The sequence below is a fragment of the Mauremys reevesii genome, linkage group 18 (genome assembly GCF_016161935.1).
Source record: "Mauremys reevesii isolate NIE-2019 linkage group 18, ASM1616193v1, whole genome shotgun sequence".
Classification (NCBI taxonomy): Eukaryota; Metazoa; Chordata; order Testudines; family Geoemydidae; genus Mauremys; species Mauremys reevesii.
In genome coordinates this window covers 2608385-2632710 of record NC_052640.1, presented here as the reverse complement: position 1 = coordinate 2632710, position 24326 = coordinate 2608385, and the positions used below count along the sequence as shown (strand labels likewise).

General features: G+C 46.7%; 1 protein-coding gene across 4 annotated transcripts in view; it reads left to right on the top strand.

Moving 5' to 3' along the window:
• MYO18B (myosin XVIIIB) overlaps positions 1-24326 on the top strand; it is a 186517-nt gene that overhangs the window by 67992 nt on the left and 94199 nt on the right. For 3 of the 4 annotated variants that reach the window (XM_039505043.1, XM_039505045.1, XM_039505042.1), the window contains 11 exons: positions 1927-2119; positions 3448-3528; positions 4256-4403; positions 6485-6644; positions 9511-9694; positions 10078-10279; positions 13524-13633; positions 17800-17865; positions 19610-19738; positions 20600-20743; positions 22383-22472. In XM_039505043.1, coding sequence (XP_039360977.1) covers positions 1927-2119; positions 3448-3528; positions 4256-4403; positions 6485-6644; positions 9511-9694; positions 10078-10279; positions 13524-13633; positions 17800-17865; positions 19610-19738; positions 20600-20743; positions 22383-22472 — 1507 coding nt within the window. The remainder of the gene's footprint in view (positions 1-1926; positions 2120-3447; positions 3529-4255; positions 4404-6484; positions 6645-9510; positions 9695-10077; positions 10280-13523; positions 13634-17799; positions 17866-19609; positions 19739-20599; positions 20744-22382; positions 22473-24326) is intronic. The other variant, XM_039505044.1, reaches the window with a different exon arrangement.

The following is a 24326-nucleotide window of genomic DNA, read 5'->3' as shown; positions in this document are numbered from 1 at the left end:
GGTTGTGGAATCAAAGATTGAGCCATACAGATAGCTTGGTAGGATTCATTCTCTAATGAAAAGCTTGTCTATGAGCTGTGAGCTAGCTCTTAAGAATTATAGAGTTTGTATCCAAACTCCAAAAGTGGCTGATGATTACTGGACATTTAATCAGCCTCTTTCTGGTGCTTCTAAGAGTTATAATGCTGCCTTCTGGCCTGGAAACCCCAACTGCACCATCCCAACATCTCCCACTTGCTTCTCAGCAGCGATGCTGCAGCTGCTATAAAAGAAGGAATCCTGGGAACTGGTTCCTGTCTTTCTTATCCTGGTGTAAATCAAGGCCAACTCAAGTCAAGACAATAGAGAAAAGAGTCAGGCCATGGAAGTCTCTTTGTTTTTCATTCTGATTTACAGCTCAAGTTGTCAAATGAGAATCTAGATTCAATCCTGTGACTGGAAATACTCCAGATTGTTGCTTCTGATTTATTTCAGCCTGTCCAAAGATGATTCTCTGAGATCTCATGGAAGAGCAAAATGCTGCTGGCTGTCTAAAATCCTGAATAATGAAGCATTAGCTCAGAGAATGTGTCTTGTATTCCTCCGTTCCCTTTAACACCATCTTTGTTTCACTTGTTTTTATTTTTCAAGCCAGCCCATCAAAGCCTTTTAAGCCATTCCAACAATGATACAATATGTCACAGAGCAAAACATATGTTTCAATGCAGTCAAAAAAATGTTGCTGACTCTCACTGAGTTGATGAGGTACCATGAATTTAAATCACTTTCAACTTGTACTACAACTTCAGAATCACAGGACATGTCAGTGGTGCTAGGGGAAGGTGTGGATAGGAAATTCTTTAAGTGAATTCTAAAAATACTTTTGTTTCTTCCTGCAAACTTGTATTTTTCAGGGAGATTTCGGGATGCTAATGCCTAGCATTTTTTCCTCCAATTATTTTCAGCAATTTTCTTCAGTTGGCATTTGCCATCTGACTGAAGTACATGCTTTTACATCTCACCCATGTGCAGAATGTGCAGCTCTACAAATCGTGTTGTATCATGCCACAGGAGGAGGAGATGGGAAACGACATAAAACAATTCATCTGAAGGAGAGCAGAGTAACTCAACCTTTTCAGAAATAGATATTTGAAAAAACCACAGAGCTTTCTCCAGGTCATGTTCCCACAGTTATTTTTATCTGAAGTATTTGGCATGGATGGAAACAAAACTTGGAAGAAGTTGTTGGAAAGATGGTTTATCTCCCAGCGACCTACAGTATCTCTTTCCCTCAGAACATACTGGCTGCGCTCCGTGTTTGCGGTTATACATTTCCTCAATCATTTCCCCAGCATTCTTCCACAGTAGCAATATCACACTCTTTATTTTCCTACAGTCGATACTTTGGAACTTAAAACTGCCATTAACATAGTCAATGTGGTTCAATTAACCATCTTTAGGACCAGTTCTGCCACCCAAAGTTAAGACAACTTAGGTCTGAGGATTCCATATTTCAGGTATGGTGCCTAAGAAAAGTCGTCTCATCCCATCCTCCGTGAAAAGTTTATTAGTCCAGGTCAGGAACAAGCTATGCCAGATCTTCTGTTCTAGGCTGGAAGCAGTCACCAGTAATAAATATAACAAGGAGGACTTGGATAAAGTTCAAATTCTAAAGGACAGGAAAATATCAGTAGCTATTTGATTATTAGCACTCTGTTTTAAAGACACAAACATATGCCAACCAATTAGGCATTGTTGAGATATTAAATGTGGTGTTATTATTGCTTAGGGTCGTAGGATGTAATGATTAAAAGTGCCTCCTGGAATGATAGTTACAGGAGGAAAGAATATTTACATTTGGGGAAGGAAATAATTTCAGTTAACCAAATAGGACTCAAATATGTTCTTGTCTAAAGCTTCCACACTATTTTTACTGTGTTTTCTCAGGTCTTTTTCATCCAGTCACCTCTCCATGGCTTCCATCATGGTGGTGGACACCCCTGGTTTCCACAACCCTCGACACCAGAAGAAGGAGCGAGCAGCTACTTTTGAAGAACTTTGTCACAACTATGTGCATGAGCAGCTGCAGGCACTGTTCTACAAGAGAACGTTCATGTCTGAGCTGGAGAGGTACAGGGAGGTGAGACCCCTGCTCTGATCCCCTCTAGGATCTCAACTGCTGTTCCATTTGCTGCATATCAGCCAGAGTGTCCATGACTTTTTAAACACTGGCTTTTAATGAGAGAAATACTGCTAAAAGTATCGCAAAATCTGAATGGAGATTGAAGTCTTAAGCAATGTACCCTTCCCACCTTGTTTGTGTGGTTCTCCTTCCCCATCACCTCCTTGTGGTCCCAATAGAAATCCCATTAGATTTCATCACTGGCTTGGACTTCCCTATGAGTAGCTTTGTCACATTGGAGGTGGCTTGAGGAGGCCCTGCTAGTGACATAGCTGAGCACTTCTCTTTGTACCCCTGTGTGCCAGGTAGAGAAAAGAAAAGAAAATGTTCAATTATCTAGGAAACAAGTTGATATAAAATCCGCAAACAATTGCAGCAAGTCAAAAATTAATCTGCATTTTAATATTGATGTTACTTGCCTCACTCACAATACTCAGGCACAATTTGTCTTGATATCAGCCTGTGTTTTTAGTCTCCATTTAAATCTGGGACCCCGCATTTGAACTGGTTCCATCTCAATGTGTGGGAGCAGGTCCCATATCTGAAACCGCAGTCAGCTGCCTCACTCACTTCGCATGGAAAGACATTAAAACTGAATTCTGCTGAAAACATCTGATTCATCTGCTGCTGGGGCCAGGAGCCACTTAACTCACCGCTGCCCTGAGCGTGAAATGGTTACATTAGCTGCACAAAGCCAAAGCATGTGTGTAAAATGATGTTTTTCAGAAGTGCTGAAATCCCCTTTAGGGAGCGGCACAATCCAGTGATGTAGCACAAAGAAGACGCTGTCAGTAACGAATGGCGGGCTCGTGTCTATGTGGGGCAGTGAGGCTGAGAAAGTTAACAGCTGTAGAAACAGGCGCCTGGTAACATGGGGTTGTTGACTTAGAATTCTCAGCTCGAGAGGAAAACTGAATAAAAACAATAAAAATCCTGCAAGCTGAAAATTAAATAATTGATTGTTTTCAAGATGCTTCCTCGTTAAGTCCTCCTTTATTATCACATCCATGATTTATGCAACTTCTCTGCCATTCACCCAAACCACTGCAGAAGCCTTGTGAGCAGCCTCACCGTGACAGGATTACCCAGTGATGTCAGCTGAGGCTTTGCCAGTGCAGTCAGTTCAAAGATTTCTGATACAGGAGCTTTGATCAGCCAACTTCAGGCTGTCACTCAGCAAGGGGGGAGAAGGAGCAGACACAGTTTTTCTTCTTGCAAGTTTATTTCCTCTTGGATTTCAAATGTCAGCTTCCCAATAAAGCAAACTTCTCACTAATGTTTTCCAGGAAAATGTTGAGGTGCCTTTTGATCTGCCAGAGCTTTCTCCGATGGCCACGGTGTCTGTCATCGATCAGAACTCCTCACAGGTAACATGGCCGGGAAGCAGTAGCAACAGCTGGTTGCTCTCGGTCCATCTCCACGCTAGCGGGGAAGGGAATAAGTGCTGGGAATGCTGCTGGTTATGGATCTTGCATTTCACGAGGATTAGTCTCCCTTTTGCAGTGGACAAAGGATTTCCTGAGGCAATGCGCTAACATGAGGTGCGCTGACATTGGGGTGACAGGAACGGAATAGTGACTGGGTGAGGGGGGTTGGAGCAAAGGCTGCAGTTAGGTTCTTAACGTTTCACGGTATGTTCCCTGCTGCTGCTTTTTTTAAGCTATGGCCTAGTGCTAGTGAAGGGCCCATATAACAGCTACAGAGAAGGAAGTATCTGGTTGCCCCTAAAGCACATACAGCGTGGGCGGCAGCAGTGCCTGCGTCCCCACACACACTACCCGGTCCATGCTCCTCAGCCTTCACCTGGATGGACAGCGTCATCAAACTGCACAGGACCTCAGTCTCTATGGTCCAGTCAGGTGTTGGCCTGAGACAGCAAACAGGCTGAGCAGAGGCTCATTAGTGCCTGCTGAGTTTTTGGGGATATGGGTACATAATCCGAACTCATTTTACATAAGTGACCGAAGAGCCATCACTAGAGGGTAATGTAATGCCTCATTTAACAGGGCCAGCTGAGCTCGCATCTCCGCTTGCCTCCCCTGCCCTCCTCACTCCACGTGGGAGATGTTCTGATGGGTTGTATCATTTTACCAGCTGCAGGTGCCGCCTGGAGGCCAGGCGGAAGAGCCCAAGGGCTTGCTCTGGATTCTGGATGAAGAGGTTCTGATTCCAGGCTCCAGCGACAGCGAGGTGCTCAACCGCCTGTGCTCGTACTTTGCCAAGAAGGGCACAGAGAGTGAGGGTAAGGAACAAGGGGGCTCTGCTTGTAAAATCTGCAGAGGCAATGGGCGCTGCCCCTCCGTTGGCACCTCCCCTGGGCTTGGAAAGGTTCAGAAATCATCTGGCAAATCAAATGCCTCAGTGGGCTGCACTCTGCTTGGGGACCAGGGGTGGTGATTGTTCCTTGGCAGCAAAGGGCCGGGCTCAGCCTGGGTCTGACTCTGTTGGCTACTGCGAGCAAATGTGACTCCCAGCATTTTATCTGGGGAAAGCCCGTCGCTGAGCCGGGGCAGGCACTCTGGTTCAGTGGATCCCCTTCCCCCGTCCTCTCAGCTTTCTGCCAGATCTTTGGGCAGTTGGTGTCAGAACGAATCCTTGAAACTACCCCGTGAAAGGGCACGGAGAGGAACAGAGGCCTCGGAGTCTCTGACTGCGCAATCATTCTAGCATGTCTCCAGTTGGTGCTGTAACCTCTTCACGGGCCTCTCGCTGCACTTGATCAAACCTTAGCTTTCTGCCTTTGCAGCTCCTGAATACGATGAATAGCAACTATTAACCAAAGGTCCATATTTACAAAGGAGGGTGTAAAGGGGGAGCCACTAAAAAGCACATTGACCCACTGAGCTCGCAACACACACATCAGTCAGTAGAAGCAGGCACCTCTTTATGTTAGGTTTTGTGGGTGCACGTGCATTTTTGTGGGATCACCAGTCCTATTCTCTGACAAAGTGGCCCTAAAAGCCTGTGCAACTGCTGAGACAACATTTTGGACTCAACATATAACTTCTTAATACTGTACTGCCTGGCCTAACGTCTCATCCATACATGGGAACCAACAATTTCTCCATCCCTGCTGACCAGCCGGCTTGCCAGGCTGCAGTGGCATTCCTGGTGCTCTCTAGTGGACATGGGATGGGATGGGCTTGACTTTAATGGACGTTCCAGATTTTGACGCATGTACAGTATTTACCTTTGCATCATTGAATAAATCCTCAGCAGTGGAACTGGAGATGAAATTTTGTGTGAGCAGATGTACGGTGCCAACTAAGTGCATTTACTCTAATCAGTGGATGCTTTGCCATTCACTTCCAGGGGAGCTGAAGCAGACTAGAGTCAAACGAAACGATTAAGGTTGGTGTCCGAGTGATGGTGCATCTAAAGGAAAGCCAGTTTCCAGATGCAATACCCCCATTATTTCTGGGTAGGTCAAGTATAGAAAGGATAACCGTGTGTTCAGCACATCTGTAGTCACCCAGTCAAAAAGACAAAAAAAAAAAAAAGCCGCGATTGGTGGCACTTCGGCGGCAGCTCTACCGTGCCGCTTCGTTTTTCAGAGGCAATTCGGCGGCCGGTCCTTCCCTCCGAGAGGGACTGAGGGACCCGCCACCAAACTGCCGCCAAAGACCCAGATGTGCTGCCCCAAGCACCCGCTTCCTGCGCTGGTGCCTGGAGCCGGCCCTGGCTGTGAGCATCTCCACCTCCCTGTCTGCTGGGTTGGTGGGGGCCACATTGGCAGCAGGGGCTATGCCTGGGCATGCTATGCCCTAAGGAAAGGCAGCAGCATGCGGGAATGGAGAATGGCACAGGTGGCTGAGTTTTTTCAGGCTTCACAGCTGCTTTCTAGCTCTATTGTTTTCCAGAAGTCAGCAGAATTGCACCATGGGAAAGGCCAGTGCGGTACCTGTTTGAGTATTTTAATTTAATGTGCATCCATATGACACTGCACTTCACTAATTTGGCTAAAACTCTGCTGGGACAGGAGTTGGGAGGGGTGCAGGACGAAGGTTCCATTCCAAGGTCAGGGATACAGGAATGTACAACCTGCAGACAGAGTCTCTGCCCCGGCTTCTCTTGGACAGGTGCAGCTTCCGGCACACAAAGGAGGTGCAATATGCGTTAGCTGTTATGTCAGTGCCACCCTTCACAAGCCTAACGCTGCAGGGTCTCTTACTATACTGGGCTACCTCAGATTTGTGTTAGTGGACACAGCTCATAGAAACTCCAGTCATATTAGCTGGACAATAGCCCCTGTTTGTGCAGCTTTGCTGACTTCACCCCATTGACCTTGAGTAACCTCTGCTTGCTGGTGTATCCACATTCCAGAGGAAGGCTTCCTTCGCAAGTGTGAGCAGATGCTGCAGTTTGAGATCTTCCACCAACTGGGCAAAGATCCCGTTCGCTACGACCTCACTGGCTGGATGAATAAAGCCAAGCTGAACCTGTCAGCCCAAAACTCCATTCAAGTCCTGCAGCAATCCAAAATGTAAGTATCAGGAGCAGACGTCCTGGGCAGTGTGCAGTAGAGAAGTAGATAGCTCAAGCAGGGCATCTTGTGACAAGGTCAATCAGAGCTAGGAAGCAGGGTACATCCGCAGCGCGCTCTCTGTCACTGCAGCACTAGTAATAATAAACGTCGCCAGTGAGAACTGCTCTGGGGGTAACATCCGTCCTTAATGAAACAAAGTGTTTTAACTGGGACTGGAATTTGTAGAACTTTTCCCTGGGGCTAAAGCAAAGTTAACGGAGGGGAAAGCGATTCCATTCTGGAGGCAGGAAATGCTGCATGTGGTTTTTCCTCCCATCTTTTATTAAGCCTAAGACTTTTATGGGTATTTTTGAACCAACTGGGGATCATAAAGTGGAAATTATACCTCTTGTAGCATTTATAAAGCTACTCCAAAGTGGTTGGCAGGTCGTCCTCACTGGCTGTTTTGAGAGCAGCTTCAGCCTAGCTCAGTCCCAGAGAAGTTAAGGAAAATAATTGTCCTAGTTGCATAATCCTTCCTGAAGTCGGGGAGAGCTTAATGGAATGTCTGCCACAGTTAAACCACCTGTCTCCACGGCTGCTTCGTGCTATAGAGAACAGATTTCAGTTCCTCTTTTGTCACATCAGGAATAACCGTTCCATGTTTTCATAACAAATCAAGTGTGAATTTTTACTAAGAAACCAGAATTCTGAAGGGCGTGCAGGCATTTACACAAGTCCCAGAGCAAATCACAGCAGTTGGTAGCAGCAATGCGCAAACTGGTTTGGGTCATCCAAGAGCTCTCTCTCCCTTCCTGAAACCTCACCCCAAACTCAGAGCCAAACTTGGCAGAAGTTTGTGAAGGTTTGGTTGCCTTTCCTGACATCGTTTAGGGGAGAGAGGGGCAGGATCTCGTGGTCTGAGCACTGGAGGGAGAGCCAACAGTTTCTGAGTTATCATCCTGGCTGTGATATTCACTCCTCTTTGATCATGATGGGCAAGTCACTTCACTTCTCTCTTTTAGTGTCCCCATCCGTGAAAGGGGGCTGATAATACTCTCCCTTACCTAGCTCCCTGGGGTATTTTGAGTATTCACTAGTTTAGGTCCTGATTCTGCAACCCTTAATCAGAGTGAGAAGTACCCATTATCTTCAATGGGACTACTCAGGCAAGCGCTATTTGGTGTGAATAATAGGTGCAGAATTGGTCCCTTTGGGTTTCTCAAGTGCTTCAGACATGAAAAGCAGAATGTAACGTCAGCACTATTGCTATTGTATTTTGTTGCTGGAGTCCAGCTGGGATCAGACATGAAAATGCTGCAAAGCCAGCAGAAATTGCATTTGGTTGACCCAGTCTTGCAGAAATTCTTATCATTTGGGTAAGGCTGGAGAAACAGGTGCCAAATGATTTGAGGTTCACTCACTGATAGTCTGCAATAACATCAAACACCTATGATTAATCAGCAGCTGGGCCCATTAATTTGGTTGACATACAATATAGAATGAATAGACATTGTGTATAGAGCTGGCCACAAGTTTTCCATCAGAACATGCTGATTCAATGAAATGGGTATGTTTCACGGGAACATTTCAGTTTCACCCACATTTTCAAAGGGAAGCTATCAAAATGTTTCATTTCAATGAGGTTGAAAAGTTTTGTTTCAATAAGATCAAAATGCTTCATTTAGACATCATTTTGATTATATATGATATGATCTAGTATTATATGTTATATGTTATATTTATTATTCAGAACATTTCAAGATCCTGCAGTCCTCACTCAGGTAGAACTCCCATTGGTCTTTGGCCCAAACTGAGTTCCCAGGCTGGGATTTCAGCATTACAATGAAATTCAATGGGACTTGGGCATCTGACTCTCTTTGGGCCCTTTGAAAGTCTCAGCCTGAGTCCCCACTGTGAGCTCAGGTCGTTAGTGTCTTCAACAGCAGTTTCAAAGTGCAAACATCCTTTCCAGGAATGGATCTTGGTCTCCCTGGCTGCCCCTGACCAAGGGCAATTGATTCGAAGGTGACACTAATGCTATTCAGCACCAGTCCCCAGTAATGTAGAGAATGGATGAGTGTGAACAGCCCCAGATTCCTGGGGGCACTGGGAGCAGCTACTACACGCAGGGCTGTGTCAGACACCAGGCATCACACGACTAACACCATTCCTTCTGTCTCAAAGCCACTGGGATTTGTATTGTTTCCTCTAGCACCCTGGTACATATATAATCAAATAGTTATTCATGTCTTTACATAGGCAGTAACTTTAACCCGCTATTAAGCCACCTTCAGCTCACTGTATTTGGGGTTCATTTCAATGAGGAAGTTAATGGCCATCAGCCACTATGGATGAGAGACAGAGATTAATAATGTGCTTCTGTGCCCGGGGCTCTCTGTTCACAGCCAGGTTTGTCTTACTTGGCCGTGTTCGATGTGAGCCCTGTGACACATTCCCTTTACCTGGAGTAGAAAAGACTCAGTTTCTAGGAGAGGGGAAAGTGTGCTGTTGAGATACCCTGTTCTTTCAGTACCTGGTCCCAGTGCTTGCATCTAGCATATGTGCTGGGATACAATTCCTGGTTAAACATCCAGAAGGAAACTCTGGTTCTTGGCACATCATTCCAGGAAATACTGCATTTCAGACAATGATGATGCAATGTGGCAGCTTCCCCATAGGTAAGGAAGCTACAGTATCCAAACACTTTCCTTAGTGGTGTCCTTGCCAGTGCACAATCATGGTTTTTATTCTGTTTTGCAGTAAGTTGAAAGGAAAAGGTTTTCCATTCACCTTTGGGCCATTATTGTGGCATCTCTGTGATCTTATCAATCAGCCCGTTTGTGACCGTGGCTGGTTTATTTCACTGTTTCATTTCTGACAGAGATGCTCTGAAGAAGCTGTTTCTGCCTCGGTCCAAAATGCCCCTGATTTGCCGATCAGTGGCAGGTCTGGAGGGAAATTCCCAGCAAGCTTTGCAGCGTACTGGTTGTGTGAGGAAGACCTTCACCAGCAGCTTGGCAGCTGTGAAGAAGAAATCTGTGTGCGCTCAGATCAAACTTCAGATGGTGAGTAACAGAGTTGTCTTGATACCCTCACGTATCGTAAGGGGTGGGTCAAAGTGCCTTTATACCATAGAGCCCCTTGCTGCTTCTTTCATGGGAGCCTCCTGACGCCTCGTCTGGCTCGTTGTCTCTGTTGCACTAGGCATTGTACAAACACCGTAACTGACAGCTCCTGCTCCACACAGCTGACAGTTCACTCAAACAGTGACACTGACTTGGTGCCAATTTTCTCCATTGGCCAGTTTAGTTTCGGGTTCCTAGTTATTTGAAGAAACTCCTTGTATGTGGCTGAAAAACCCATCAAGAGGTGGAAAGGGAATTCCTGTTCTTTGTTACTTCAGTCCCCAACTCAGACTCATCTAATTTATCTTTTATTTATACCACAGGATGCTCTCACAAATCTGGTAAAACGATCCCAGATACACTTTGTCCATTGTCTTGTTCCAAGAGTGGGAGCAGATGGCGCAGAAGGGAAGCCCTCTCAGCCCGGCATCACAGGAGAAGTAGAGCTGACTTTGGACGTACCAACCCTGAGAGTTCAGTTGTCTGGGGCCCAGCTATTAGATGCATTACGCTTGTACAGGATCGGTATGGCAAGCCTACGCTGCACTATAGTTTTTTAGCATGTGTTCGTCCCACTCTCCCTTAGCCGCTGTACTGCAAAGCAGCTGAGGTATGCGGTTACGAGTACAGGGAGGGCTGCTCCTCACTCCTTCTCCTGATTAGCCACGTCTCAGCAAGTCCTGTTTTCGTCTGTCACAGTGCAGTGATTGTCCACTTGTCTTTTGCTTTGGCCATGGGAAAGAGGTGGATTTACCATGGCTTCTAGCTCCTTCACCCCAGGCTGAGGTTCTTCAGGACCTCTCCCCCACCCCCGACTGCAGTTCTGCCTTAGGGTGACCAGATATCCCGATAAAACCGGGACTGTCCCAATTTTGAGGAGTCTGTCCCGCGTCCTGACCAGAGTACGGTTGGGACACCATTTGTCCCGATATTTTGTTTCCTGGTCTTCGGCGGCAATTCGGCGGAGAGTCCTTCAGTCGCTGATGGTCTTCAGTGGTATTTCGGTGGCGGGTGCTTCTGTCTTTGGCGGCAAGGTTTGTTGCCCGCCGCCGAAATGCCACCAAAGACCATCCGCGACTGAAGGGCTCTCCTCCGAATTGCCGCCGAACTCCCGGATGGGTGAGTGTAAAAAAAACCCGGCCCCCCCTGCGGTGGTCCCAATATTTTCCCCTTAACATCTGGTCACCCTATTCTGCGTACTCAGGAGCTGCAGTCCCCTCTGCCGGTTTACAGTCATGGAGCTGTGCTGGCAGAATTGTGCATAACCTCATCAGTCCTAATGGCCGCCTTTCCCTTATTTCCCCGCTGAGATGGATGAGCATGACATGCTCCCAGCTGAGCAATTGGCAACACAAATGTTTCAGAGGGAAAGTAAATCAGGCCAGGCCCTGCCTGTTCAGATTCTCCTGCTGGGCAGAGCTCTCCTTATCGAGCCTTTACATTAAAAATCGGATATCCCGGACATTCCCTAGCGCCTGGATCTCCTGTCATTTGAACAGTCAGAGCCAAGACACACAAACTGCCAATTCCTTCCACACATCAAAATCGGCACTCCCTTGGCTCTGCAGTAACGGAGCTCCCTGGCCAGTGCCTGCAAGAACTGCAACCCCGAAGGCTTGCAAACATTTCCCACACAACACAAGGCAGTTTGCCAAGGGGAGCCGCTAAAGAGTCGGGATCTGTGTAGATTGTCCCAGGTTTGAGGCTGCATGGTGCTGAGACCAACTTCCACTCAGTTCTGGTGACTGTTCTATTTATCTGGATGCATCTGTCATCTGACCTAGAAGGTGCCTGGGCTGGGGCCGGTGGGGCTGGATTCCAGGGGCGAGTAACTGTTGCTGAGTGAGTCCCCTGCTTCTTCTGACTCATGCTAGCATTAAGCAGCCAAAGTGCCCCCTCCAAGAGCAGTTGCCGTGGTGGGGGCTAAATGGGCAGGGACAGTTGGGGGCCCAGGCTATTTAGTGCATTGTAGAGCTTCCCCTGGCAATGAAATGCCTGGTAGTGGGGAGTACAGAGCACAGACCATCCATGTTCTTGGTGCCCTGCTGTGCCCACAAGATGGGGGGGGGCACGTGCTGCATTAGATGTCGTTTGTCCATGGCCTTGAGAGCTGAGCACAGGTGAGGAACCTCCCAGTGGTCTAGACATGAGGTGTCCAGGGATAATCATCCTTACAATCATCTCTCCCCACAAGCCAGGCAGTGTTATTGACTTACAAACCACTGCCATGTCTTTAGCGACAGAGGTGTGAACAGCAGAACCCAGAGACTATTTGAAGGATGTTATTCACTGCTCCGGGTACGTGTTTGTTAGAATTATTGGGCTAAGTGGAGAGTTTCTGATGGCGAATAAATCCTGGCTCTGCAAGCTGTGCGGATGCCTGTCTCCTGCTTGTTAATAATAAATATAACTGGATTCGAAAGCACTTGTGAGAGCGAGTGTGAGCGTTTGGTACTATCAGGAACAAAGAGAAATTATTCCTACTTTGGTGCCTTACTGATTACTGCTTTGCTGTCTTTGACATCAAGCAGAATGAGCCGGAGCTGCCATGGGGACATATTCACAGCCGAGATGGCAGGCTGCCCTGCTGGGTGACAGTCCGTTTCAGATCAGGAGCTGGGACTCCGTTACACTCTCTCTCTTGGCCAATACGACACAGTGAAAAGCTTTTGCATATATTTTAAATTGGCACCTCGTCATGTTAGCCCGGCCATGGAGTGTAGATTTGGCTGGGTGAAGATGGTTTGTATTATGATAATACCTAGCAGTCCCACATCACACCAGGGCCCTCTTGTGCTAGGTGTTGTAGACACACCTAGAAAGAAACAGTCCCTGGTCCTGTGAGCTTACAGTCAAACAATCGAGACTGACAAAACGGGGGAGAGAGAAGCTCTGATCAGTCCCCACCTAATGTGTGGCGGGACAGAGGCACAGAGAGATTCAGTGACTTGTCTGAGGGCAGATCATTTGTGGCAGAGCTCAGACTCAAACACAGCTCTCCCGAGTCCCGGGGCAAAATGTTAACCACAAGGCCAGCCTGCCTTTCCAGGGCTACAGCTTGTGTGCACTAAGGAGGAAGGATGACCCAGTGTTTAGGGCACCGACCTGGCACTCCGGAGACCCAGGGCTATTTCCCTGCTCTGTCAAAGGCTTTCTCTGTGACTTTGGGGAAACCACTTATATTCTCTGTGCCTCAATTTCCCTGTAAAAGGAGGATAAGCATCATACTTTCCCACCTCACAGATAGATTGTGAGTGCAGAGATGCCCCAGCAATAGGGGCCATACAGGTCTCTTTAGTAGCTGGCAGTAAGGTTGTCACTACCTATTTAAATGGACAATAAGGCCTATCCAGCTCTAGATAGAAGGTGAGCAATCCTCGCTGTCACTCCATTGAGAGGTCGTGGTGACGAGGTAACATAACTTGCTTGCAAGCCCATGGCCCTTCTTGTCACCCAGCCTTGCTTCATGGCGAGCATCCCCAGGCCTTGCATTCTCTCCTACCATTTCAATCCCTTGCACTGGCATGTTCTCCCCTGTGCTCCCTCCCTCCCGCTTTTTGGAAGGCTTTTTGTAAAACAGAAAGTTAGTTGTGTTGTTCTCCACCAATCACCCCAGCGTAGCCTGTCAGCCCAGGAGGAGGAGAATTTGCTCCCAGTTTTTTGTTTTCCGTAGAGATTGATGGAATCGCCCCCATTCTGATTCACTGATTAGCTAAGGTGCAGCACCCCTCTCTGAAATCTGTACCCTACTCCTTTCCGTCTCTCCCAGGTTACGTGGATCGCATGGTGCTGACTCAGTTCCGCCGCCGCTTCCAGGTGCTGGCTCAGCCAGTGATGAAGAAATACACATCAGCATATGAAATACCAGATGAGAATAAGGTGCGTGGATTACCCAGTGTGTTGCTGGGGAGGGAGTGACCTGCAGCCAGATCCACTCTCATGCAGCATTCCCAGCTGCAAACATTCATTCACAAGGTTGAAAAAAGAGTCTATTTGGGGTTCTTGTTATTTCTCTCCTGGCTTTTGAGCCTTTCAGCTGTACTTGCAAATGTGTTCAGTCTTCTCTCTGGGCTGGGAGCTTGCTTTTATTACACAGATAACAGCAATGCAGATTTCAACAAAACTCCACGCTGGAATGGATTTGTTAGACTTTGACATGTTGACTTAACAAATATAGGATCTCACACACATACAGGCCCATGTGAGCACTCACATGCATGCTAGGTCGATAAGATGCTCTCATTTTTTATATGTGAATGAAAAATGATGGCCTATATAGTAGTCCCACGAAAATCTGCAAGGCCTCAGACGAAGTGTCAGTTAAGTACTGATATGAAATCTTCAGTGATGCAAGATAATATTTTTTGCCAGCTATGCTAGAGAAGAGGTATTGAAAATACAGGATATGTTATGGCTGAAGGCAAAGGGCATCACTGAGAATTAACCAGCCTTTTATATCTGTAACAATTGTGAAAGCTCTTTGAAATACTGAGCAGTACCTGCAGGAAGGTGTTAGGATTAACTAGTGATGTCATCATGGATGTTGGGTGGGATTTTCAAAATTGCCTATGTAATTTAGCAGCACAAATTGTATTGACTTCTGGTAGTGCCTCAAGGAAATTAGCAGTTCGGATTCAACCTTTGACCTCGGTGGGTTCTCTGGTTCCCATGTCCATTGGCAGGTTTTTCTGCTGCTCATGGTTTCAATTCAAGGTCACTTGTATCTCTGAAGGATGATTTCTGCTCCTAATAGAAAGATATGTTTTGTCCTGTCTATGCAAGTCAGGTTCTGATCCCATGTCCACTGAAATCCGTGTGAGTATTTTCATTGTCAATTAAACCCTAGAAGACTCGAGTAAAATATGGAGAGATCTATAGACAAAGAGCAACTTCCACCCAAGATAAACCCAGCATAAAAAGTTTTTGTTCTCTCGTAGTTCTCCAATAAGCACTCTGGCAGATCTTTCAATACTCTCTTCTGCTCACAACCTGAACGAGAGACTGCGCAGTCACAGAATGATTACAGGTTGGAAACTCCTGAGGCCCTCAGCTGCTTGAGCCTCTATACTCCCGCTCTGCTCTTCTTGTTCTTTTAAAATAACTTTACTGCTGGATTCAATTCAGTTCAGAATGTTATAATGGTGCCTGAATTAAATCAATAGCCATTTTTATAGGCTTTTGACGTTTTCATGAATGACTGATGAAACCTTGGCTTTGTTCTGTGATCTTGCAGATTGCAGATCATTTCAAAGGAGTGAGCCAAAGGTGTGACTTCTGTATTTTTTATAATTTGGGAACCAGATTCTCAGAGATGTTGTTTTGTCTTCAACCAGTTTTTAATGCCCCCCCCCCCCCCGTATACTAGAAGGCTATGGAACGCTCCAGAGAGGTCACATATATTGCTGTGGCTTTTCAATATTTCTCATACAACTGTGTCCGTAGTGACAGAGGGGTGCCTGTCTGAATTTAAACAAGGAAGGGGACTATTCTGGGAAGGTTTGATATGGAACGTTGTTTTACTGGAGGTTTTATAGTAAAAACTCCCCGAGGTCTGGGGTTTTCAAGCAGCCCTTCTTGTAGATCATATTCATCCTCATCAGGATGTGCACTATGTTTTCCTGGCCCTTTGTTTTTCACTAGTTTATTATCTTGACTCAAAGACCAGAGCTTCTGAGTTCCATGCTTTTGCTAATACGTGAACATGGGTATTATTGAGTGGTGCTGTGATCTGCACTATCCAGAAAATCCTCCATCCTCCTCCTTTTATGGGATTTGTGAGAAATATGGAGCTGTCTCCTCAGACTCCCTGTAGCTCTTCCTAAATGTGTAGGCTTTCGGTAAACAAAGAGATAAGTGGCCTTTGTGCGCTCTTCTAAAGACTATAATTAAAAGCTGTCAATCTAGCCTCTGAAAGTCCTCCTGCTTTCTCTCTGAAGATTATGTCATATTTTCCAATTGCCAGCATGTCAAGGAGCCTCTTTGTACTGCAGAAAGCAACAAAAACCTGAAGACACCTTTTAAGACAGTGCAGAACTCCATCCCCTGATATTTTCAAATAGCTCTCTCCCTCCGAGGCTGCTGAGTGGCCTCGTCTTACCTTGCCTCAGTATTATAGAAGTCAGCTTCAGAGGCGCCTTTCTTGCTTTGGTCTTTCTGCTGTCCGGGAAGTGGAAGTGGAATCAGTTATCAATTCTCATTTCATGTCAAAGGAACTCAGAGACACGATCCAGGAAAGCCCATCTATAACGGCCCTTTGTGAACAGTGTTGGGGGCCTTTCTTTCACTTTTTAGGGAACATCCATATTGGAAGGGTTTCTGATTAAAAAGAAGTATAAAGTACTCAGCTACATCCCTCATCTCCTGACTGCCCATCACAGAAGGCAGTACAGAAATAGTGGCCTGTGGGTGCCCCGTTACTGGGATGTTTTCAGAACTCATGAGACACACTAGCATGTTCTTACTGGATTCAAATTACATTTTCACAACCAAATTCCAAACCACTGAAGCCTCCTGGGTTGAGGGTTTGTTACAAACCCAAATCGTGAGCTAGGTTCACTGTAGGATTTGTTAAAGTACTTGAGCCTGAGCAAACTTGGCCCTTTTTATTAGAAATAGTCATAAATCCATTAGAAGTCACTGGGAGCCCAGGTTGGCCATCACAGCTGAAAATCAACCCTTTGAGTTCTGGGGTGCAATCATACAAAACTCAGTTGGTTGGGCTGTGTTCTGCATTGAGGTTTGGGATTTGTTTAAACCCCAAACTGAATGGAAATGGGAGGTGGGGGGAGCTTTTCCTGAAATCCCAGCCCACCAAGCTTTGCATGGCATTCATTTCTATACATTTCATCTGTAATGAGACGCAGTCTTCTCTTCGACAAGACTAGCTTGGATTTGTAAAAATTCTCCAACAAGCTGTGTTTATGATTTTCATAGTGGAAGCCCTAAACCTAAAATAAGTTCAGTTACTGCTCTTCTAATTCTTGTACCTCATGATTAATAAGTAATGTGAGCAGACATGGGGAGTAAAAACGCCTAAAAACAAACTGCTTATTTTTTACCGGGACAGAGACGTATTGTTTGATGCATTATACTGCGGAGGCACAGCATGGTTGTGATTCCACAGCAGAGCCATAGCTGCAAGGGAATGAGAAAGGAGAGGGCATGTACCTTGTGCACTGCGTACTGGGGTTGTTTCTGGCTTGCATTGCTTTGGAAAGATTTTGATAAACGTTTTGCAAGTGAAGCCAAAGCCCAGCAGGGGTAAGGGCATGAAATCCATCTGCTAAGTCGCTGTGAGACCATCAGGCTTTTTTTTTTTTTTTGCAAAGAACTAACCATTATTTTTCTGACAGATTCACTTTTAAAATAAAGGCTTGTTTAAAATGCATCCTTACCGGAGACCTACGGAAGGATTCCCTCTTTGGTATTTGCACGGTGGGGCAGGGGTGCGTCTAACGGAATCATTTCAAGTCGCCCAGGGCGAGAGTGGGCTGTAGTTCTGGGTCTCGCTTTCTCTTATGTGCAGTTGTGCTGTACTTTGATGGGGAACATTCAGATCTTCACTTCTAAGGACCAGTCCTGATGGGCTCTGAGCATCTCCAGGCTCACACCACTAAGGAGTTGATTCTGCTCTCCCCTGAATCAAAGGCAAAACACCTGTTTGCGTTGTGGTGAGCAGGAGGGAGCCCATCCTTTTGGGGCAATCCGAAAAGGAGCTAAGCACCCCTAGATTTCAGAAGGAATTGTGGGTGCTCAGCATCCCTCATGAGGGACACTGTGGTTGTCCTCTAGTGCTTATGCACCAAAACCGTGCGCCCTGTAAGACTACACCATTAATCTGGCCACCCCCCTCCCTTCAGCACTACACTGTAGGTCTGTTATAAATGGCAGCTCTCTGTCAGTTTTAGTGGAGGGTAACTCAGGTCTGATTCGGCCTGAAGAGTATAGTATATACAAATTCCCTTGTTGTTTCAATACAAGTCAAACCAGGTCTCTGTGATCAATGAATTCACCAGTCCAGTCCTTAATGTGCTCTTTCTCTGCAGGCAATAGAAGAGCTCTTCCAGGTACTTGATCTGGAAAAGAAAAGTGTAGCAGTGGGACACAGTCAGGTATGTTGTCCACAGTCCTTGTGTCGTAACTGTGTAAAATCCAGGCTTGTGACCAGGAGCACTTTAGATTTGGAACCTATCCCCTAGTGACCTAATACAGTGAAAGACATTTTTCTTGCTTCCATGTTGTAACCTAGGAGCCTAAGTCCCGATGGAAATCAATGAGACTTAAGCTCCTAACTCACTCAGTCACTTCTGAAAATGTTACCCGATGTGATCTATACATCAAGCCATTAAGATCCTACAAGCAGGACATTTCCAGATGAATAGTTGCCACAGTAACACGTTCAAACTTAAAGCTAATTGCAAAGAGAAATTAATTATATATACACTGCTGCCTCTCTCGGGGATGCTATAGAGAAAAAAAGAAGTCACTGAATTATTCTAGGGAGCAGAATAACTTTCTTTCATCCTGCATACAATAGTTTGCAATTATCTCTTCTATGAATCCCTCTTATTTTATCAATAGCATGACAGCAGCACCAGTCAAATCTTGTTATACAGGAGTTAGTATTGTCATCACTCTGAACATTGATTTTGTACTGGATTGTGAAGTTAATATAGCCATTAATGAGACAATCAAATAGGGGTGAAGCAATCATAGAATTATCTCAGGAAAGCCAGTTTTCTTGGAAATGCTCTCTGATACCGTTTTGGTTCTTTTAAAATATAGATTTCAATTATAAATATAGTTTTATTTTAATAATTTGTTTTCAATATAAAAAGGGTAATATGGAGTATTTAAATCATATTGGTCAAAGCACTGAGCGTTTTGCTTGACTCAGGGGTGGAACAGGATCTCTGAATTTAGCCTTCTATTGATCTTTCAAAATACAAGTACATCAGCACAATCTATGTTGTTTGAGGCATGTTTGTAACAAGCGCAGGTAAAGTAAATGACATCGTTTATTTTGTTCCTTCCTGACCTATGTTGGTATGTGTCTTCCTATGTTACCACTTCGTGCATACACTATTGCAAATGCATTTTGCAACAGAGAGTCCAATGACATCTGCCCATAAAGTAGGTAATGACCAAAGATCCACGGTCAATGTCTCAACAACACGCAGCTTTGAATAGGAGTTAGGGCACCCCTAAAAGAGAGGGCGGAGTAAACAGTAGAAGCAGTGAGTGAACTGCAAGTTGAATACAATGGGGTCCATTCAGGCTCCCGGAGCCAGAGTTGGGAGGGCAGGTTCACTGCCCTAGTGACAGTGGTGGAGATGCTGTGTCTGGAGAGAGCAAGAATAGTGTCTCGAGGCGGGGTGGGGATGGGCACTCTTTCTTAATTACTGAAAAAAGCATAGCTTGTGCTTCCTTCAGACAGCATCCATCTGGGGCGAGGATTTGCTGGGTCCGGGGGGCCATCAGGACATGAGCACGGCTACAGCATGCTCAGTTCTGAGGGGTTCACTGCTGCCGCTCTCCCCTTGTGCTGGGGGGACAATGATGGCAGTGCCATGGCACAGCAGCCCTGGGCAGAGGGGGGACTCTTCCCGCCCTCCATATATGGACCATTAATTGTTACAGACATAGGGCCAGAGTCTGGAGACACGCGTGTGGGGCTCCTGCTGATCTCAGCGGAAGGCTGGCAGGCAGGGATCAGAAGCCAGAATATGGCCTTTTGGCTTTAGCAGGGGTGGTCACTAAGCCACGGTTAAAAGAGCAGCTCTTATTTCCTTCTGGACAAATGCTGGTGAGAGGCCACATTTCCAGTGGTGATTGATTTCCATCCGTTGCCCCCAGGTTTTCCTGAAGCCGGGCGTAGTCTCCAGGCTGGAGAAGCAGCGGGAGAAGCTGATATCCCAGAACATGATTCTGCTCCAGGCAGCTTGCAAGGGCTTCCTCTCCCGCCAGAAATTCAAGAGATTAAAGGTAACTGCCTTCCTGTGCTCATTGCCTCGGCGATGCGACAGGGGTCGCCCACTTCTTTGGGAGAAGCCAGCTGGGCCGGAGGTGACCCGTGGCTCTGCTGCTGCACGAAGGGGCTGGGCGTTCCTGTTTTCTCTCCTGTTGCCCTAGGTCACCCTGGGCAGGAGAGAGGCCTCAGTTCCCCAGGCAGGACATTGTCAATACACCTGGAAAAGCCTGAAGTGATCGTATTGAATAGGAGATGGAACAAATGTCTGCCCATTCATCATAGGCCATCCTATGAGCCCCGTACTCCTGTTGAATGGCACCGTGAGCAGGCCCAGGGAAACTGCGGGGCAGTTCCTGGCGTAGCTGCTTAGTGCGAGTAGGGTATCCCGCGCTGGCCCTGATATTTCAGAATTCCTGGGTCTTGGGTAACGTTAATAACAGCCTCTCGAAACGCATGTGCACACAGAAACACAGCTCACTACATTTAAACAGTTTGCAGGAGTCATTTTAATTTGTACATTCTAATTTTCAAGCTAAATCTTGCAAAGCCAAATGAAACATAACTGAGCAATTAGGCACAGGGCAGTCAAACCACAGCTCAGGGCCATGTGTACTGACTTTCTGAAGTCAAGCAATGCAATTCTGTGCAGCTTGGGAAATGAACGATCCATTCCCAAAGCCACGTGTTGATGTTAGTTGGTAACATCTTTGGCCTTGTCTCTGCTGGAAGCAGCACATTCCCATGCCCTGTTTTGATTCTGGTGAAGTGCTCTGTGCTGGCACTCATCTGGAACTCTTGCTCATCTCTCGCTATAATGTAGTGAGACTGATGTCATTGCTGGAAGAGTGCCATTGTTTTTGATGCTCTAATTTCAGATTCAGCGCTTAGCCATTCGGTGCATCCAGAAGAATCTGGCGGTGTTCCACGTGGTGAAGGACTGGCCATGGTGGCAGCTGATGAGCTGTGTTCGGCCATTGCTTAGTGTGAACATAGTGGAAGACCAGCTCCGGGTCAAAGACGTATGTAACAGTAGAGCAAAGACACCAAATGGGATGCTCAGCACGCTAGCCAGACAGGAAGTCGGTTTTACTGCCAGAAGAAAGACACATTGTGTTGGTCATACCCAATTTTTAAATCCTGTTTCCAGTTCTGCACTGTGTGAGCCGTGTAGTGTGTTTTTAGCTTGTCCGAGAAGCAGAGGTACAGAAATAAGAATAAGGCTTTTCAGGGACACATGGGGAAAGTGGGAATCTGAACCTCTGCTTAGAATAAATCAAAACACACAGGTGACAAGTTGGTCTGTGAAATTAAATTCAAGCCCATTACAAAGGCAAGACCAGCTTTTGGGTGCAAATACGAGCACTGGACCCAGTCCTGGTTCTGGACAAGAGGCCCCTTTTAGCCCTGGTTTAGACATGGCCCCATCACTGGGACGTGGGAGGGTCCAGATATAAAGTTCCGGAACAGGCCCCTCTCTCCCATATCCGAATGGAGAAGTGGGAAGCAGCTCTCACCTTGTCTGGAGAAGGGGCCGTTAAAGAGGGGGACTTTTCCATGCACCACATTCATGGAGGTCCTTTTCCAGGGGCCCTAAACAGTCTAACATGGAGCCCAGACTCCATCCCATGAAAATGTACTTTCCTGGGACCCCACCCCCCATGCTCTTTCCAACTCCAAAGGCTCCTGAGGAACCACTGGAATATTGGCCTTCTGGTAAGCAGACCACCTAGGCCATGGAGGGACCACTTTCAGCAGCTGATTTCTGGCTGCCAAACACTGGGCTCTGCAGTGATGAACAGGGCTAGCAGGCCACATTCACCCCTGACAGACCAGGCTCTGCTCTCTGATGTCCGTGGAATGATGCCTGCTGCAACCATAGCTCCATTTGGCCCAGTGAGTCTCTTTCAACCGGTACTCGCTGCCCCAGTAAAACCAGCTTTCCATCTTTCTCACAGTTCGTGGCTTGTGCTAAGCCCTCAGCATATCTTCCTTGGCTTTGGCTGTTCCTTCTCCTCCCTTACTGGGTTTGAACTAGGGATGTGTCAGCTGGGTCAGATAAAATGAAAACTGACCCAAGCCTTTGCTTATCCCTCAAAACTTGTTGGAGGGTCCAAAAGGCCCTGCTGCCCTTTGGTGTCTGCATTTAACCATGTCTTTGCACACTCTGGTTCTGTTCAGCATCGGACGTCAAATGGTCAAGATACTGCCAGGCAAAGCTCTTCTTGCAGTATAGTTAACCTGCCTTACAAGAGGAAAGGCTGGGATCTCGTGTGTGTGTGTGTGTGTGTGTGTGTGTGTGTGTGTGTGTGTGTGTGTCTCTTCGCAGCTGCTCCCGCCTGATAGCTGGCCAGGGTTTCAAGAATATTTATTATATTAGCAGCATTCAGGCACTTGGATGCTCATCCAAAGCATCTGAGGTTTGCTTCTTTCTAATTAAATGTGTGCTGTGCATACACCAAAGCTGATGTTCCCGCCATTTAAATTAGTGTCAGAAACCACATTCCAAGCAATTAACAGCGATCAGCCCTTAAACTTGCCCAGTAAATTTTCTTAATAAGGTAATTATGTCTCTCCCACTTATTTTTAACAGAAAAGCTAGGTTTATAAATAAACAAAGGAGGCTAGAACTCTAAGTTTGTGTTTGGCAATTTTATTTAGGAGGAGCTTGCAGCACTAAGACGAAAGCTCGAAAAATCAGAGCAGTCACGTAGTGAACTTCGGCAGAACACAGAACTGTTGGAAAGCAAGGTAAACCCTGACAAATTAACTCTTTGTGCCTCTTTCCTATACGGTTTTATTAGATCACAGTTGCAAATTAAAGTGTGTCCCAAAAGACTGAAGCTGAATTGTACTGGCTATGTGAGGAGTCAGACAAGTCTAAAACCTGCTGGTGTATTAAACACGTCTGGGCTCGTGCCAGTTGTCTCCCTGTCAGTACCTTGCAGATTGGTTAGAGAGAACACTGGATGCCCGTCCACATCCATCTCCTCTCTCCCGTACTCCTCTCCAGCCCGACCAGGAGAGCTGGGCTCTGAAAACGCTCATGTTGTCATTTTTGAACATGGGTTAACAATCCTTGAAGAGTTGATTTTATATTTAATCTACCAAGAAAATTACCCACTGATTAATTTTATCAGGTCAGGTGCATGAAATGGGCCATTTGGGAAGCCGGCAGCTTTTGCTGTTCCCTATTAGGATATCTGAGTGGGGATGGGTGTTTTCTCTCCTAGCAGATGGAAGAATCGTTGTACGCTGCCTGCCATTATTTTGGCTGCTGAGCAATTTTAACTGGTCCCTGTTATTTTGAGGTACTGGTACTGATGCCAGCTGACAGACCAAGGGATTAGAAGTAACTAGCAGGTAACCAGTTCATGTAAGAGGGATGGGCCGTGTGCTGCGGGAGCCCCAGGGGCCGACACAGTGAGCATGACCAGTGTTAACAGAGTTCTCCGGTATCATCGAGATCATAGGGCCAGTGTCTCAAAAACAGCTTCATCCTGGGCCACTTTGACGCCCCTTTAATAAATGCCATCACAGATCTACTTCTCAGCACTGAATGCTCTGTTCGCATTTCCTCTCGTGTCTGCTCTGGTGCTCACACATCTCTGGCTCCAGCCCCTTTGTCTTCCCCCTGTTCCCCCCACACAGACCCCCCACTGGTTTGCAACCTCATAGTCTGGCAGCAAGGAGTAGGGTAACAGCTACGCCACCAAAGTGAAGAGTAGTGAGGAGGTGGCAGCAGTCCCCTAGGGTCACAGCTCACCAAAGACACAGGGTATTCGGGGGCTGAGAAATGGCCTCACGGGTGGAATCCAGCCTCCTGACAAGGACTCTGATCAGACTAGAAATTGTACACAAATGTAACACGTTCTCATCTCACTCTCCAGACTGCAGTCTCAGCAACCTCTGCAGACAGCAGGGCTGGAACAGTTTGTGTTGTGGGGGTGCTGAGCGCCATTGAACCAAACCCTGGATATGATGGAAACCACTTCAAGCCAGGGGCTGTGGCAGCACCCCCAGTTCCAGTGCCTATGTCTGCAGATACCAGAAGTAGCTTAGTTTAATGGAACAAATGCTAACAAGGAGAGGAGGAGGCAGGCAGTAAAATAGCCCACCAATCTGTGGGCACAGAGTGTGACCCCGTTGTGAGCTGGGGATGTTAAAAGGCGGAAGCATTGGAGCAGATATCAGGATTCTGGAGACAGCAGCTGGGGGCAGGGTTATTCTGCTTCAGAAAGAAGGGGCTGGGAGATGGACTGAGGACAAAACAGGGCTTGGCTTGGGCAGTAGGTAGGAGTCTGCACTCTGGTCCCAGACTTGGCTCCACATTGGGAGTATGTGAGATGAATAAACACCTGGCCCTTGCTATTCGCCAGGTCGCTGAGCCGCCTATCTATGGATCCTACGTTGTCACAGATTGAATTCACTTCCCGAAGCTACACTTGTTCCGCTGCTGGAGCAGCTTGTACAGCCCTCCTGCAAAGTGTAAAGTGCCTTGAAAGGTTGTCCAGGAGGCTTGAAATAGGGAAAGGAAACCGGTTCTATGCCTGCAAGTTTCCATCTTTTCTGATTTTCTGGGCAGTTTGTAAGAGTCAATGATCT